The following is a 16395-nucleotide window of genomic DNA, read 5'->3' on the forward strand; positions in this document are numbered from 1 at the left end:
AGTCACCCTTGCTGGGGGACACACTTTCCATCCTCAACCTGGCAGGGGGCAGGGACAGGCTTGGAATCTTGTCTCTACCCTTTGCTGGGTGATCTTGGGTGTGGCTCGCCCTCTCTGGGCCACACATCTCCTGTTTGTTCAAGGAATGAGCTGGCTTCTAGATCTCTCCACCGTGAAGGGCGGGAGGGCGTGTTGTGGGTCTCCACAGGCAAAACCGAGGCAGGGAGAGGAGGCGCACCCCGTCCCACCCGTGGTCCTTGAGCAGAATCTCACCACAGGCTGCTCAGTCATCTGTCCTTGTACCCCAAGTCCATCGAAGGGACTGAGACTCTGATGACTCATCAGCACTGCCTTGGGGATGCCTCTGAGGGGGAGGGATTAGGAGTGGCATTCACTGAGGTGGGCAAGGTACTTCACAGTTTGCATGTGGAGGAAGACCAAGGCACACTGTGAGTCATTTGCAGTGTCTGGCTCGTGCCCAGAAGCACCTCACTCCACACCTCCTTATCTTGAGAACTCAGGGAGCATCACGCCACCCCACTGGGGTTGCCCCTGGACCTTCTTCCGTGGCCCCAGTCTATCCAAGGGGCTTGCAGCTAACGCCAGGTCCAGGACCATCCCAGATACCTCCACTGTGCCTCCTTTCTAGACAGCTTACCCTGACCTTGACCATGGGGCTACATCCGCAGTGCTTTTAAAATTCTATTTTGAGACAGGGACTCACTAAGTTGCTGAGGGCCTTGCTGAGTTGCTGAGGCTGGCCTTGAACTTGTGATCCTCCTGCCTCAGTCTTCCAAGTAACTAGGATTATGGACGTGAGCCACTGTGCTCACCAGCTCATTCCTTATTGAAAAGAAAGGGGCTCATATTGCATGTCGTGATGCTGCTGCACATGGAGTCCTACTGTGCACCAAGCTCAGGAGGGAGGAGGGTGTGAGTAGCCCTGCTTGCCACCACCACTTGCGTGAGAACATACTTGGAACTGAGTCTGCAAATCCCAGCTCTGTGGTGGCGGAGGTTCCTGCCCTGTGGTTTCAGACGGTGCAAAATGGCTCAGCTTTCAATCCTGATGCTCATACCCTGCTACCTCTTCTCTCTGAACCTCAGTGTCTTCTTCAGAATGTGGAGAGTGGCCCTACGGCATAGGCTTGCTGAGGAACATGTCCAGTGGTCTCCTGGTATCCTCAGAGATTGGTTCCAGGACCTCCCCTGCATACCCAAACCCACAGATGCTCAAGTCACTTATAGCAAATGACACCGTGTTTGCATATAACCTGTGCATGGACACACAGGGCTTTCAACATCTCTAGATGATTTCTAATATATAATACGGTGCAGATGCTGCGGACATAGCTATTAAAACTATATTTTTTAGGGAATAATGGCAAGAAAAGAAGTCCATACATGTCGGGATAGGTAAAATTTTTTCTTTAATATTTTTTATCTGTGGTTGGTCGAACTGGAGGTATGGACCTCAGATGAGGGTCTGGCACTGGGCCTAGCACACAGTAGGCATCTCAAGCCACCCCATGACTGACTATTATTATCACTGTTGCTGCTGGTCCTACTGGGACTGAACCCGGGGACGCTACCTCTGAGCTGCACCCCCAGACCTTTTTATATTTTTGAGCCAGGGCCTTGCTGGGTTGTTGAGGCTGGTTTTGAATTCACGATCCTCCTGCCTCAGCCTCCGGGCTGCTGGGATTCCAGGCCTGCACCCTGGCGCGGCTGCACCTGCGAATACTATTACTCAGCAGGCTGTCCTGCTGGCAGCTGCAGGACTGGTTCCCCCAAGCTCCAGCGCGGGACGGTGTCAAAGGGAGGTCCCGGAGCCGCGGCCCCTGGCCATGGTCCTGGAGCTGGAGAGCGCCCCTAGCAGTACCCGGGGGCGAAGGGCGGCGGCGGCAGGTACTCCTCGGGCAGCAGGTCCTCCGCGGGCTCGGCCACGTCGTCGGGCCCCGGCGTGGCCTCCCGGGAAGACAGGGCCCTCGCCAACAATGGGTGCCAGCCCCTAGCCGCCGGGGTGGCCCCGCTCCAGCTCACGGGCCTGGCGGCCTTCCTGGCGGAGGCGTCCCTGGGTCTTGGGGCCTGGGGCTGCGAGGGGTCAGAGGCTGTGGCCACACACGGGTCCCCGGAGACACTGTCCTTCCAGGCCGCCTCGCCTGGGTGCTTCCTGCTGTCCGCCCGGGGCCTGGGGCCGGGGGTCCCCCGAGCCGGCCTGGCCTCCTGGAGCGACGACCTCAGGGCCGCCAGGGCGGAGCGGAACTGCGGCTGCGCGATGCGGCCCGACGCGGGCAGCGCCTTGAGGCTGCTCCAGAGCCTCTGCCCGGCCTCCCTGAAGGGCGTCCTCGGGGGGCAGGAGGGAGCGGCTTCCCCGGGGGGCGCCCTGCCCGGCTCTGCAGAGGGCTTCCTCGCCGTCCCGGGGTGGGGCAGGGCTGGCCTCAAGGGGACCTGCAAAGGAGAGACGGCGACACCCGGGCCAGGTCACCCACCAGAGCTCTGAACCGGGGCCTGCCCCCGCCCCAGGAGGCTCGGAAACAGCCGTGTGAAGCCCCGGCCCCTGCCCTCCCTCCCTCCCTGTCTCAGGACGTGGCTCCCCGTGTCCCCAGGAGCTGGGCCAGCTGAGCCGCCGTCCCCCAGCCCCACGCGCGGGTGTAGAGCAGTGACCGTGAGCGCAGGGCCATGGGGCCATCGTGGCCACCGGGTGTCTACAGTGCCCGACGATGCCACTTCTTCCTCTGCTGGTGGCGCTCGCTCCCAGGGCCTCCAGCGGGGCAGGCGCCACCACCCACTGTGCCCCAGAGGAGCTTTGCTTTTGGTGACAGGCAGCGCAGCGGGTGTGGCCCACGGTACCGGCACAGGAGCCGCCCACCCGGCAGCGGGTCGCGGAGCCACAGGGAGCTTTCATCTCCGTGGTGATCTCAGGGGACCATCCCACCTGCGCCCAGTGTCAGCCTACATGTCACAGGGCCACACTGAGGTCCGCCAAGCTACGGCTCCACAAATCCTTGTTTAGGGACAGGGGATCCAGGGGCCACCTACTTATGAAATGCGACTTTTACTGGTCGTTTCTTAAACAATTTAAAACCTTTTTTAAAAGCCACGCTTAACTCCCGGGCGGACAGAAACAGGCAGGGGATCGGATGTGGCCCAGGGACATTTGCAAAGCCCTGGTCCACCCAGCAGATCCGGATGCCATCTGTGCCAGCGCTGCCCACGGCCCCAAGTGCTTCCAGCCCCAGCCCTGCTCCCACGTGGAACCGCCGGGGGCTTCTCACCTGGGAGTCTCCAAGGGAAACGGAGCCCGAGGGTCTCCTAACGGCAGGCGGAGGACCAAAGCCCAGCTCCCTTCCCGGTGGGACAGCTGAGGCCCATCCCGGGCACTCTGGGCCCCACCAGCCACTAGAGTAACCTGTTCCGCCAGGTGGCCGCCATTCCCATGCCTCTGCCCTGCCTGCTCCTAATAAAAAGGACCAAGGGACCCGTCCCACAACTGTGTCCCTCTCCCCTCCCCCTCTGCTCCAGGCCAGCAGCAAGCTTCCTTCTAAAACGTCACCACTATTCACACTGTTCCTGCCCCAGGGCGCCCGGGCTGGGGCCTCACAGAGCCTCCACCCTGCTTCCCCACAGCTCCCTCCGCAGCCAGCAGTGGCAGGGAGCCCGGACCCACCAATGTCATCATGCTGGCGCTCTGCCTGGGCTTCCGCACACATCTGGAACAGAATCCCTGCTCATCACCCGGTGCTCCCCTTCTGACAGCTCCCCTCTCACTACCTGTACGCCCATCCACAAACTGCACTTTTTATTGTTTTTGACACACTGAGCTCCAGGACCTTTGCATGTGCTGTCCCCTCTGCCTGGGTGCCAGTCCTGATCGCTGTGTGAGGCTGGCTCCTCCTTGACCTCCCCAACCCAGCTCTATGCAGCCTCTTCCAGGAAGCCTTCCCTGACTCCCTCGGCCTGCACCCCTGCTGAAGTCCAGCACACTGGCTGTCAGAACAGGCCTGGAGGGAGGTTAGGCCTCCACCTAGGGGCACCTGAAGGTCCACGCTGCCCCAAGAAGCTGGGACACACTCGTTCATATATTCATTCATTTATCTCCTCTTCAGATTCATCAGTTGAGCTCCTTCAATATGCCAGGACTTCTTTGGGGGGTGGGGTGAGAAAAGCAGCGGAGAACATGCTAGGAGGACTCCCCAGCCTCCCGGAGAAGCCCACAGGAAACATAAACCCAGAAATAAACAAGTGCTTTTTAAGCCACAAGGAGTTCTTTGCAAGGAATGAAGAGAGTAATGGGCGGGTCCGCTGGAGGTCCAAAGACGGGATGGAGACACTTGAAGGAGAATTAAAAGAAGCCAGATATGCTTGAATCAAAGTGTGGAATATGATATGTCAAGAAATTTGTAATGTTTTGAACAACCAACAATAAAAAATTAAAAAAAAAACAAATAAATTAATTAATAAAAAATAAATAAAACTAAAAAAAAAAAAGAAGCCAGATATGGAAATCTGGGGGAGGAGAACAGAGCAGGTGCCAAGGCCCTGAGGTGGGGGCCAGTACGGGAAAGGCCCAGAGTGGGACGGTCATATGGAAATGCCCAGAGGAAGAACGAGCATGTGCAAAGATCCTGAGGGGAGCTGGTGCATCCAAACAACAAAAGGAATGGCCAAGGGGCTGGAGCAGAGCTGAGGTTGCGTTTGGATTGTAATCTCAGAGCCTTCCCTTGGACAGCTTTTAGGCACCTAGTTATAGGATCAAATCCTCTTTTTAGAGACTCTCTGGCAGCCATTGGTCATTCTCTACTCCTGCCTCTCCCACAGATCAAACGTGTCCTTTTCCCATCACATACCTTCTCAGGTGCAGCCACTGAGCAGGAGGAAGGTCTTTGATGTTCCCCGAGGCCAGGGACAGGCCTGGTGGCCTCCTCTGCCAGTGCACTGGAGTAAAGGAAGAGATCCTCATAATCCACGTTTGCCGGATCCTTCTGCAGGGCCAAGGGACCTATGTTTAGTTTCTTGGAAGCGGAAAGACTGAGGTCCTGGACACACCCTGGAAAGCGGGTCCCAGACTGTCCTTCTCTAGTAGTTTTAGGATGTAGGCCACGCCCAGGTCCTACTAAGGAAACATGCCCCACCCACAGCTGCTACTCAGGCCCTGGGCCACGCCCACCGAGCCTTATTGGGAGATGCATCCTGCCCTCCCCAGTCTCAGGCCCTGGGCCACGCCCACGAGCCTTATAAGGAGCTGCATCCGGCCCTCCCCACGCTCGGGGCTTGAAGGCAATGTCATCCCGACAGATCAGCCACGTGCACCCCCCCCACACAGGCGCTCCGGTGACCTCAGCGTGAAACCATGCGCGCGAGGATAGGGACAGCGAGGGCAGCGGCGACAGGGGCTGCCCACTGCGGGAGTGGCAGCAGCAGAAGCCGGAGAGGGGACTGACCCCGAGGTCCTGACGCCGGAGGGCGCCATGGCCCTCGGGATCCCACCCTCACCTGCCCGCAGGGCTGGGTCAGCAGCTCCTCGTGGGGCCAAATCGGCTTCTGCTGGTGGAAGGTGACCAGGGCGTCCAGCGAGGCGTGCGCCGCCTTCTCCCCAGGGATCACGAAGCTCCCGTCGTCCAAGAGCTTCACCATGAAGTGGCGGCAGCAGTTCGGGGCCCTGCAGAGACACTGCGGGGTGACGGCCCGTCCTTCCACTCACCCCCCTGAGCCGGCAGCCCCCCAGCCACCGCCCACCTTCCACTCCAAGCCCTTCCTAACCGGCCGTGCCTCAGTGTCCCCGTTTATGACAGGAGGTGACCAAGGCTGGCCTCAGGAATTCTCGCGAGAGTGAAACAAGCGTTTCAGACCAAAGCTGAACGCAGTGCCCGGCTGGGGATAGAGAATGGCTAGATCTCGGAACAATGGAAATTTCAGGCTCCATCCAGTCCAAGGCTGTGTGCCTCGCACACAATAGGTGGTCAATAAATGCTCAGTTAATCAAATGAATTAGTATTCCTTAATTACAGACGATGATTTTGCAGGAGGCTCAGAGAGGCTGAGTAACATGTCCAAAAGTCCTACAGCTTGTAATGGCAGAGCCCTGCCCAAGTACCTAACTCAGGCCTGAGTTTTTCCCATTGTAACTCTTTCATGGGACACTTCGATTTTTAACCTTTGACCTAGAATCCTTTGGATTTGCCTGTTGAAAAGTGGTTTCACGCTTCTGAATCCTCTGAGATGCCAATCAGGACTGAAGTCTTACAGAGTTGGTCTGCCCTAGGTTTCCTTAAGGAGGAGTCAGAGAATCACTAATTAGATGGTGAAGGTGGAGGGATGATGGTAGCCACTCTCAGAATCCCCAGAAGCTCCTGGCCTCAAGTCACCACCATGCCTTGGATTCAGCTATGTCTGCTGGATACAGCTAGACCTGCAGCCATGAACTCCAGCCAAATTGGCTGGATCTGCATATTGTCTGCTCCCTAGGAAGCTGCGGTGTACAGCGCCCCTTGCCCTCTCAAAAAAGCCCAGGGCCCGCCTACCCCCGCCCCACCCTGCCCTCAGCCCAAGCCTTACTTGTAGGAAAGAGTGTAGCCCACGTGGCTGTGACTGACCCTGATGAGAAAGGACCCCAGTGGTTCTGACGCCAGCAGGTCCTCAGCAGCCCTGGAAATGTACACACAGGAGGGACATGGCCATGGCACAACTGCCCAGCACACTGGGGCCACACAGACGTGGTGGCCAGCTCTTCTGGTTTTCAAACTAAACCCAACTTTTCTCCCAGTTGTTTTAAATCTTGGGATAGTCAGGGACAGAGGCGAAGAGGCCGTCAACCTCTGGTGACCATGACCCCAGGGCTGATCTCCTCCCATCAAAGCACCTTTGGGTGAACTGAGAGCCCCGGGTAATGGAGCAGGAGCTGTGGCAGGTGCACTTCAAGGCAAAACTCAGCTCTGCCGCTCACTGGCTGTGTGACCTCAGGCAGGTGTCTCTCCCTTTCTGACCCTCAGCTAAGGGGAAAGTAAGCCTCATTCCCAGGCTGGTGTGAAGGACCTGCTCCCTCCCAAGTGCTCCCCACATGTTCACTATGGCTACTACTTTCTCCCTTCTCCCCTCCTCTTGGCTTTCTGAATGTGCGCAGGTTTTAGGCAACTGCTGTGCCATTTGATAGAGGGACTTGGGCATCTAGGGATCTGGGTGTCCCAGGGAGGCCCTGGAACCAACCCCCGTGGACACAGAGGGACAGCTGCACATTGGTTGGATCCTGAAGGCTGAGGGCCACTGGTCGGGGACCATGTTAAGAAGGATTCTGAGGCTGCATCCTGCTATCACTGGTTGGTGCCACCCACCTGGGTAAGGTGGCAGGTGCTGCCAGGTGCCTGGGAGAGCTGGCCTGGTGGCAGAGAAAAGGTGAGACCCAGAGAGGGAAAGTGACCTGCCAAGGTCACACAACAGGCCCACGGAGGAAGCAGGACTCCAGCCTGAGGCCCCAGAGCCCCTTCACCCTGTGTCACGCTGAGCTGAGCGGAGGGACGCAGCCAGGATTCTGCAGGGACAACTGCTGGGGGAGGGAGGGTAGAAAGAGGCAGGGGGAGGGCAGGGTGTGTCCTCACTCTCGTGAGATGGCACCGTGGAACCACTCGGGGACACTGCCTTGGGCCAGCTGGCTCATCTGTGTGTGCACAAACCAGTCCAGTCGCGGGGGCAGCGGCGGGGGCAGCCTCTCGGCCTCGGCCATGGCTCCCGGGGTCAGGCGGCCACCTGGGGGTGAGAGGGGGAGGGTCAGGCTGGTCCCTCCCCATCTCTGCTCCGAGCTGGGGAAGCCTCCGCTGGCCTCTGCTGGCCGGGGTCAGCCGGCTCCAGCCCTGGGCTGGCCAAGACCCACCGGGTGCCATTCATTCATTGACTGCTGCCAAGTCTCCAAGGACCTTTCCTTTGACTTCAGTCTTATCAGGTCACTGCTGGGGGACCTGGGAGTCCCCCTTGTGAATAACTGCCTCCGGTGCAGGGGCGCCGCTCAGGGGCAGCGTGGTCGCCCAGCGGGTGCGGCTCCCTCCGCAGCACCGGAAAACGGAACAAACCAAACACATGCGCGCACAGAGCAGGTGGGTTTTCTTGGTTTCGTTTTTTGCTTTTGCGGGGCTGGGGATGGAACCTGGGTCCCTTCCCCTGAGCCCTCCCCCAGCCCTCTTTATTTTTTATTTTGAGACAGAGCCTGGCTAAGTTGCTGAGGCTGGCCTCAAACGTGCGATCCTCCTGCCTCAGCCTCCTGAGTCACTGGGATCACAGCTGTGCACCACCGCGCGCGCGTGGCATGTAAACATCAAGTCCGTGTCAACGTCCCCAGAGGGCTGAGGAGGTGACGGAATGATGAGTGATGAAGGAGATGGCGGCCAATAGCTCGTTGCCATGGTTTCACTGAACACTAAGGGGCCACGTGGCCTGCAGTGGCTCCTGCCACCAGTGTGGCTGAAGGTGGCGGCCACATCAGCATCAGCGCCCCTGCCGCGTGCCAGCGGCAACATCCATCCACACATTCCCACAACTTCAAGTTCAACTACTCTGGGTTGGAGAGTCCCTGACGGGAGCTGACGGGGACAGAGCACTGATTTGCCAGCTGGTGTGAGACAGCCCCGGTGCCCCCGGGTTTCTGTCCCCAACCTGGAGCTCCGCCCATCTGGTTCTCAGGGTCAGGAAGGCTTGCAGCTGGGCTGTTCCCAAGGGAGGGCCCTGGACCCCAGCAGCCACTATTGACTTTCTCAGGTGACAGGCACAGCCCTGGGGTGTGGCCCAGGGAACTCCGGAGCAGGCGGAGGGTAAATAACTGCGTCAGGCAGTCAGCGGGAAGCCGCGCCCTCTCCACCGTCTGCCGCCCTGCCACCTCGGGCAGTTGGAAGGTTCTGGTCTGGCTCTGTCTCTGGGGGCTCCCAAGGACAGGGCCAGGGGACAAGCAGTAAGGAGCCTGGAATTCCCCAACAAGATCCTACAGAACAAGAAGCAAAGCCAAGGGTGAGCCACGGGGTGGAGTCCAACTAAAGCTTCTTGGCAGCCAAGGAAACAATCAAGAATGTGAAGGCAGCCCACAGAGAGGGAGGGTCCTCACTGCCCCTCAGGTAGAGCTGGACTCCACAACTCCACACACAGGAACAGCCGGAATGGGCCAAGGACCGAGCAGACGCTTCACGGGACAAGAAAGACAAACGGTCCACAGTATGTGAAGAAATGTTCACCGTCTCTGGGAATCAGAGAAATGCAAAACAGACTCACTGAGATTCCACCTCACTCCAGTCCCAACAGCAACGATCAAGAGTACAAGCAACAGTACATGCTGGCGAGGATGTGGGGAAAGGCACACTCAGACACTGCTGGTGGGGCTGCAAATTGGTGCAGCCACTCTGGAAAGCACATGGAGATTTCTCAGAAAACCTGGAATGGAACCACCATTTGATCCAGCTATCCCACCCCTCAGTCTATACCCAAAGGATTTAAAAACAGTATACTACAGGGACACAGCCACATCAATGTTTATAGCAGCTCGATTCACAATAGCTAACTGTGCTCTATATACACAGTGGACTATTACTCAGCCAGAAAGAAGAATGAAATTATGGCATTTGTCACTAAATGGATGGAACTGGACACTATCATGCTAAGTGAAACAAGCCAATCCCCAAAACCAAAGGCCAGATGTTCTGATATGTGGACACTAACACCCAATAAGTGGGGGTGGGGGAGAAGAATAGAAGTTCACTGGATTAGGGGAAGGGGATGAAGGGAGGGGAGGGGGATGGGAATTGGAGAAAGAGTCGAATGAGTGGGATGTGACTTTGCTGTGTTCACATGGGATCCAGGGCCAGATCGGCTCCGCAGCATGCGCAGCCTCGGGTGGGAGGTCAGACTCCGAGTAAGTATGACGAGTTGGAGACACTGCACTGTCACGAGAATCAAAAGGGACAAATTAAAAGAATAAATAAACAAATAAAAAGAGAACAGGGAGTCTGGAGTTGGAGGCCGATGATCTGAGCCGGTTTCCAGTTTAGCTCACCCTTCGGCCGCTGTGTGACAGGACACCTGACCTCCCTGTGCCTGTATTTTCGGGGACATCTGGGCATAAAATCCACCTGCTCAGGCGTCGCTGAGGCCAAGGGCGTGTGCTGCGAGATGACGTGATTCCGGGGTGACAGGCCTGTGGGTCCCACGGATCAGCACAGCTGAGTAACTCCTGGGCCTGGGGCCCTCCCTGGGCCTTTTCTGTTCACTTTGTTTAGATCCCCGAGTCCCTGTGCTGGCGTCACCGCGGCCTGCGCAGGTGACGAGCTGCTAAGTCACACCTCCTCTGGACCCAGCCCCCTGGTTAAGGAACACGCGACTCGGTCTGCACGAAGCAGCCGGCCCAGCCCGGTACCTTTTTTTCCTCTTGGAGGCCAGGGCGGCCTCCCTGCCTCCTGCGGGCCTCCTCCCTGGGCTCCTCCTCCCCTCTCCCTCGCCGCCCTCCCCCAGCAGCTGGGGCTCTTTCTGTCTCCGCCTCCACCGACGGGGCTTCCTGACCATCAGGCCCACGGCTGCCGTTCCGTCTGTCCCCTCTGTCCCCGCATCGCCCGGCCGCGGCAGGGCACCGGGACATGTGCTCATGGGGAGCGGGGGCTGCTGAGGCCCCAGCGCACCCAGCCGCACCCACCGGCCTCCCTTCCTGTGCACCCCCCGACCGGGGACTTGAACCCAGGGCCGAGCAGGCCAGGCAGGTGCTGCCCCTGAGCTGCCCCCGTCCTCCCGATTTCCACTGTGAGAGACGGTGTCACTGCGCTGCCCAGGCTGGCTTGGGGACTGTGTCCAGTGTCTTGGAGGGCGGGAGCCCAGCTTCCTGCACTCCTTTGCTGGAGCCCCAGCCCCTGCCAGGACAGCGCCTCCCAGCTCCAGGGCCACTCCTGGTGCCCCTTCCTCCAGGAAGCCCTCCTCCCAGCTCTGCAGAAAATCCCTCTGCCTCCGCGGACCTGGCCCCCCTGTCCCAGCTGCTGGCCCAGCCCCCCCCCCCCATTCTCTGCCTGCAGGGGCCCCTGCGGGGGCTGAGGGTGAGGACAGGTACCTGGAGACCCCTGGGTGCCGGCCCAGCCTGGTTTCGCTCCGGGCGGTGCGTGGGCAGGGCGCACCCGCCCTCGGTTCCTGCTTCCTCCAGCGGTGAGCCCCGGGGCGGGGCGCCACCCAGCCAACCGCGGCCCAGGTGGAGGGACGGCGACTCCCACCCCGGGCCTGGACAGGCCTTCACTGAGTACCTACTGTGTGCCAGCCCCTGGGGGCCACAGGGAGGACCCAGGACAGGGCAGACCCCACCCTCTGGTGACTGTATTCCCCCAAGCAATGAAGACGGCCCAAGTCTCTAAGGTCCTCACTGCCAGGTGGAAGCCAGTCAGGAAGGGCTGGTGGCAGTCCCAGAGGAGCCCAGGGGACCTGGAGCAAGGGGCACAGGACGGCAAGAGGAAGCCAACCCGACTGGGGGGGGGGTGAGCAGAAAGGGTGCAGGAGGTGGCCCTGCAGCATGTGCAAGGCCCACAGCTGGACCCAGCCTGGACTGGGCTGAGGTCTCACCCCTGGCACAGGGTCCCCTCAGACTGTCTCTGTGGAAATGCTCTTGACCTTGTGTCTCGGGATGGTGTTGGTGTCAAGGCCCAGGAGTCCAGGGCTGGATTCCCCCCCATCTGCTCACTCTTGGGTGTTCAGCTGTTTCTTCTGTTTTTAGCTAGAGCACTTGAGGGCTCCACATGCACTGAGGGCCAGGGCGCAGGCCTGAGGGACAGCTGGGACCCGCTGTGTGCGGCTGCCCGCCCTCGGCCCCCTGAGCGCACAGGCAAAACCACTTCCTCCTCGTGGGGCAGAAACGGCCTGTCCTCGTCCTCGTGGCTGGCCTATCAGCCTGGCCCAGCAGGCCTCCCAGACTCCACTGTGGGGTCCAGCTGGCGCCTCCCCCCCAGCTCTCCGTCACGGAAGTAGGTTGGGGGAGGGTCTGGAGTCTGTGGGTCAACGACTCAAGCAAGAGACACAGGGACCCCAGCTTTTCACTCACTGCTGTGTGGCCTTGCATGAGTCACTCAGCCTCTCTGGGCTTCGGTTTCTGCAGCTGTGAACTGAGCAGGGGACATGGGCTCAGTTAGCAACGGCATCAGTTCTTTGTGTGGTGACTTGGTCCAGTGTCTGGACTTGGCTGGGGTTGACGCAGGCTCGGGCTCCAGACCTCCGGGGCTGGGCCACCTTGGGCAACTCGCTCTACTTCTCTGATCCTCCACGCCCTCCCTAGCTCATGGGCTGGCTCCTTGAAGGTGTGGGGCAAACTGTTGGGAAGAGGACAGGAGGGGCCTGCGGGACTTTGTCACTTGGAAAGCCTGGTCCCCGAGGGTCTCTTTTGCATGGGGAGGGTCTCTGGGTTTCTTGGCTCAGACCCTGGGCCCCACTCACTCCCCTGACCACGTAGGGACGTGGGCCTCCACACACTGGCGTCCTCAGGATGTCACCACAGAGCCCCCCCCCTCCATGTCTGCAGTCCACCCATGAACACAGCCCCCAGGGGAAGCGGGTGTCACTGTGGTGGGGACAGCCAGGCTGGGACTCCAGGGCCCCTCCTCCTCTCAGCAGCCTTTCCAGGGGACGATCTGGAGGCCTCAGCGGGCGGTGGGACATTTGCAACGGGGCAGGCGGGCAGGGCACTGAGCTGGGGGGGGGGAATGCGTGGGCTGCAGACGTGGGTGGGGCGGTGCTGAGGCTGTGCTGGGCCTCCTAGCTCTTGCCTCCAGCCATTCCTCCCCTTGATCTGCCCTCCCTTCCCACAAGCAGCGGCTGAGCCGTGGCCCTGTGCGGTCACTGCACTAGACGCCAGGATGAAGCAGAGGATGAGACAACAGGGTCCCTGCCCTGCTGGAGCCCACAGCCCGCGAGAGATGGGTGCTGGACTGGCTGAGTCCACAGGCAAGAAGGAGTGACAGAAGAGGAAAGAGTGAGGGCAAAGGCCCTGGGGCAGGAATTAATTTGGCTCACTTGCAAAGCAGACAGGTGCCCAAAGGTGGCACCATCCAGACGTCCCTGAAAGGACAAATGGAGGAGCCAAATGTGGTGCGTCCGGAGGTCTTGGTCTGTTTTGTGTTGCTACAACAAAATACTTGAGGCTGGATACTTATAAAATAAAGAGGTTTATTTGGCTCATGGTTGTGGAAGGTCCCAACAGCATGGCAAGGATCCTCTGGCTGCATGGCAGAGAAGCAGGAAATGGGCATCATGCAGAAGGGGCCGAGCAAGTAGTCCTCACTTGCTTTCTAGAGAATTAACTCCAGTGAGACCCACCCCACCCTGAGACTGGCCTGAGTCCCTCTACCTTTCATGAGGCCTCACCTCACATAAAAGTGCCACCACAACACTGCCACTCTGGGGACCAATTTTTGGCACAGGAACCTTTTGAGGGATACACTCAAGCCATATCCAAACCTTAGCACTACACAATGGAATATTACTGTTCCATGAAAAGGAATGGGACCCTCACCTGTGCCACAGCATGGATGAACCTTGAAAACACGATGCAGAGTGACAAATGCCTGCCATGAAAGGTCACACGGTGCAGGGTTCCTTTGAGAGGAAATGTCCCAAACAGGTGAATTCACAGAGCTGGGAAGCAGATGGGTGGTGGCTAGGGATAACCAGTGGGGCAGGGTGACAAAAACATTCTAAAACTCCTTGTGGTGATGGCACAGTTCTGTGGACACACTAACAAGCCCCCAAATTTGCAGGTCTCAGTGGGAGAACTGTATGGTGTGAGGACATCTCAATACAGCTGTTCCTCAAAGAAAATTCAAGATGTGAGTTCTCAAGGGGACACTAGCAACAGAGCCACCCCCAGGCCTGCCCCATCATCTCAGTCCCTGGGAATAAGGAAAATCGACTCCTAAAAAGAAAAGAAAAAACCCTCTGTGCTGGGAGCAGTGGCGCACGCCTGTCATCTCAGCAGCTCGGGAGGCTGAGACAGGAGGATGGCGAGTTCAAAGCCAGCCTCAGCAACTTAGCGAGACCCTGTCTCAAAATAAAATATAAAAAGGGCTAAGGATGTGGCTCAGTGGTAAAGCACCCCTGGGTTCCATCTCTAGTACAGGAGGAGGAGGAGGAGGAGGAGGAGGAGAAGGAGGAGGAGGAGGAGGAGGAGGGAGGAGGAGGAAAAGAAAAGTAGAACTCTGAAAGAGAGGAATCCATTGTCAATCTAGTGACGTGCTGCATGAGTGGTCAGGTTAAGGGAGGACTGAGGGAGTCAAGGAATCCCATGACCTCACTGGGGGGGGGGATTTGAAGCTGTGGGGGCAAACACAGAAGGTCCCTGACTCAAATGGTTCCAGTTTACCTTTACGTGAAGGGTGACGCCGACGACCCTCTGCTCTTCCCGTTCAGCATAGTATTCAATGAAGCGCTAGCGCGGTCCAGCTGCAGTGTGGGCCAGGCTCTGTGTTAGACGCTTGGCCACCCACCGTAGGCTAAGGCAGGGTTCTGAGCACGCTCAAGGTGGGCGAGGCTGGGCCGGGTGTTGGGTAGGGTGGCCGATTCTATGAATTTGCAATTTAGGATATTTTCCAGGCTGGGTAGTGCAGGCCTGTAATCGCAGCTACTTGGGAGGCTGAGGCAGGAGGATGGCAAGTTTGAGGTCAGCCTGGACAACTTAGTGAGACCCTGTCTCAAAAAAGAAAGAAAGAAAAAGGGCCAGGAGTGTGGCTCAGTGGTGGACGCCCTTCCCGGCTTGGCCCTCCAGGGCTGGGGGAACCACCCCAAACCTCAAGGTCGTTCCAGTTTACATCAGGTTTGTGGACGCAGCCCCCTGCTAGGCCCAGTGACAGCCAACAACAGCCAACAGAAGCTACTCCACTGCTGGTTCCCTTGTTAGGTGGGAAGGGAAGAGGTTCTGCCTGGGGCACAGACGGCGATGGCACAGCTCAGTGTCTGGTGTCCCTGTCTGGGACCTCCCTGGCTGTCCACAGCCATCCTGAGGCGGGAACCGTGGTCACCCACATTTCAGAGATGGGGGCGCCGAGGCTGAGCCCGGGTCTGGGCTGCGCTGGGATCTGAGCCCAGGCCACCCGATTTCCCCGGCCTCTAGAGGGCTCAGCAGGAAGGGCCGTCCAGCCCGTGCTGGGGACGCAGGGACAATAGCCACTCTTTCTCCAGAATTCTGTGACCTGGCTGGGGATGGAAAGAGAAGGTCTCTGAGTGGCCGTGTCTCCGGCATCCCTGGGGGCAGGGATTTGAGTTTAGAGAGAGGGTCTGGAGCCCTCCCAACGGAGTGCTTGGGGACTCAGGGATGGGGACCTGCGGGACACCGATGGCCACTATGCAAGGACCACCATGCAGACCGCCAATCTGGTCATGCGGGGAGCGTGTGGCCGGGCTCCCACCTTGAGTTTGTACTGCCTTTCCCTTGGTGGGATTTGGGGCACCCAGAGAGGGGGACACTGGACGAGGGCTCAGGTGGCGGCTCAGCCTGAGCTGGCTGCGGGGGAGCTGGTTGCTCTGCAGAGGCCACGACACCAGCTCCTCCCTGCTCAGCCCTGGAGGCCGCGTGAGCCTTCATTAATTGAATGGGTGCAGACCACACAAGTCAAAGGTCCCCATTCTTGTGCTCAAGGCAAAGGCGTGATGAAGGGGGACAGACTTAGCAGGAAAGCAAGCGACTTCCTACAGCTAGGACATAGGATGAGAGGAGAGAGTCAAGTTAGACCAGCAGGCTGTGCGATATCAGGGCACCACCAGCCTAGGGTGAGGCAAGTGCCAAGGCCCCGGGGCAGCGACTACCAGGGGAGACTGCAGTCATAAGAGGAGTGAGGATCCTGTCCCTGAATGCCAGCGGGGACTGGGGAGGCTTTTAAACAAGAGGCAGAGGGAGTCCACGTGATCAGCCCCAATGGGAGCTTGGGCACCGAGTCTACCAAGCTTCTGTGGTGAGCATGTTGCACACGTGTTGTCGGTCACACATGTGTGACTCCACGGTGGGGAGATTCTGGAAGCTTCTGTCTGGTTTTCCCTGCACATATCTTTGATTTGCTGATGTTGTTCTTTAGCCCTTGGCTGTGAGCCGCCTTCACCTTGAGCACAGGCCATGGTTCAGATGTGATCTGTCCCCAGAGTTCGTGTTTGGAAACTTGTCCTCAGTGTGACACTGTTACAGGAGGGGCGTAGAGGGAGACAACTGACCATCAACGGGGCCGTGCCCTCCAAAGGGACTATAAGACCCTAGCTGCTGTCTGGCTTCCTGTCTTGCCATGTGACATCTTTCTCCAGCAAACATTGCTGCCTGTGACACCATCTGCCAGGGGCTGGACCAATGGGTGGCCTGACCTTGGACTTTCAGCCTCTCACAGGGTGAGCTGCAGAAACCTCTTTTTTAGTAAAGCAGGCTGC

The 16395-nt window shown here is 58.7% G+C and overlaps 1 protein-coding gene across 4 annotated transcripts; it reads right to left on the minus strand.

The window, feature by feature from the left end:
- Positions 1-1407: 1407 nt before the first annotated feature.
- Positions 1408-11784, minus strand: Hsh2d (hematopoietic SH2 domain containing). Of its 4 annotated transcripts, none has more exons than XM_058576684.1 (7): positions 11066-11138; positions 9086-9914; positions 7596-7743; positions 6559-6648; positions 5497-5662; positions 4851-4985; positions 1408-2451 (listed from the first exon to the last, which is right to left on the minus strand). In XM_058576684.1, exons 3-7 carry the CDS (start codon positions 7718-7720, stop codon positions 1873-1875), a joined length of 1095 nt encoding a protein of 364 aa, XP_058432667.1. In that variant the 5' UTR covers positions 7721-7743; positions 9086-9914; positions 11066-11138; the 3' UTR covers positions 1408-1872. The 4 variants fall into 4 exon arrangements, with proteins under 4 accessions (XP_058432667.1, XP_046293538.1, XP_046293537.1 ...); XM_046437582.2 differs by lacking the exon at positions 11066-11138 and adding an exon at positions 10028-10443; XM_046437581.2 differs by lacking the exons at positions 9086-9914; positions 11066-11138 and adding an exon at positions 11614-11784.
- Positions 11785-16395: the final 4611 nt, after the last annotated feature.

The sequence above is a fragment of the Marmota monax genome, unplaced genomic scaffold (genome assembly GCF_021218885.2).
Source record: "Marmota monax isolate L192 unplaced genomic scaffold, Marmota_monax_Labrador192_F-V1.1 WCK01_AAM20220418_F8-fsc00021, whole genome shotgun sequence".
NCBI lineage: Eukaryota > Metazoa > Chordata > Mammalia > Rodentia > Sciuridae > Marmota > Marmota monax.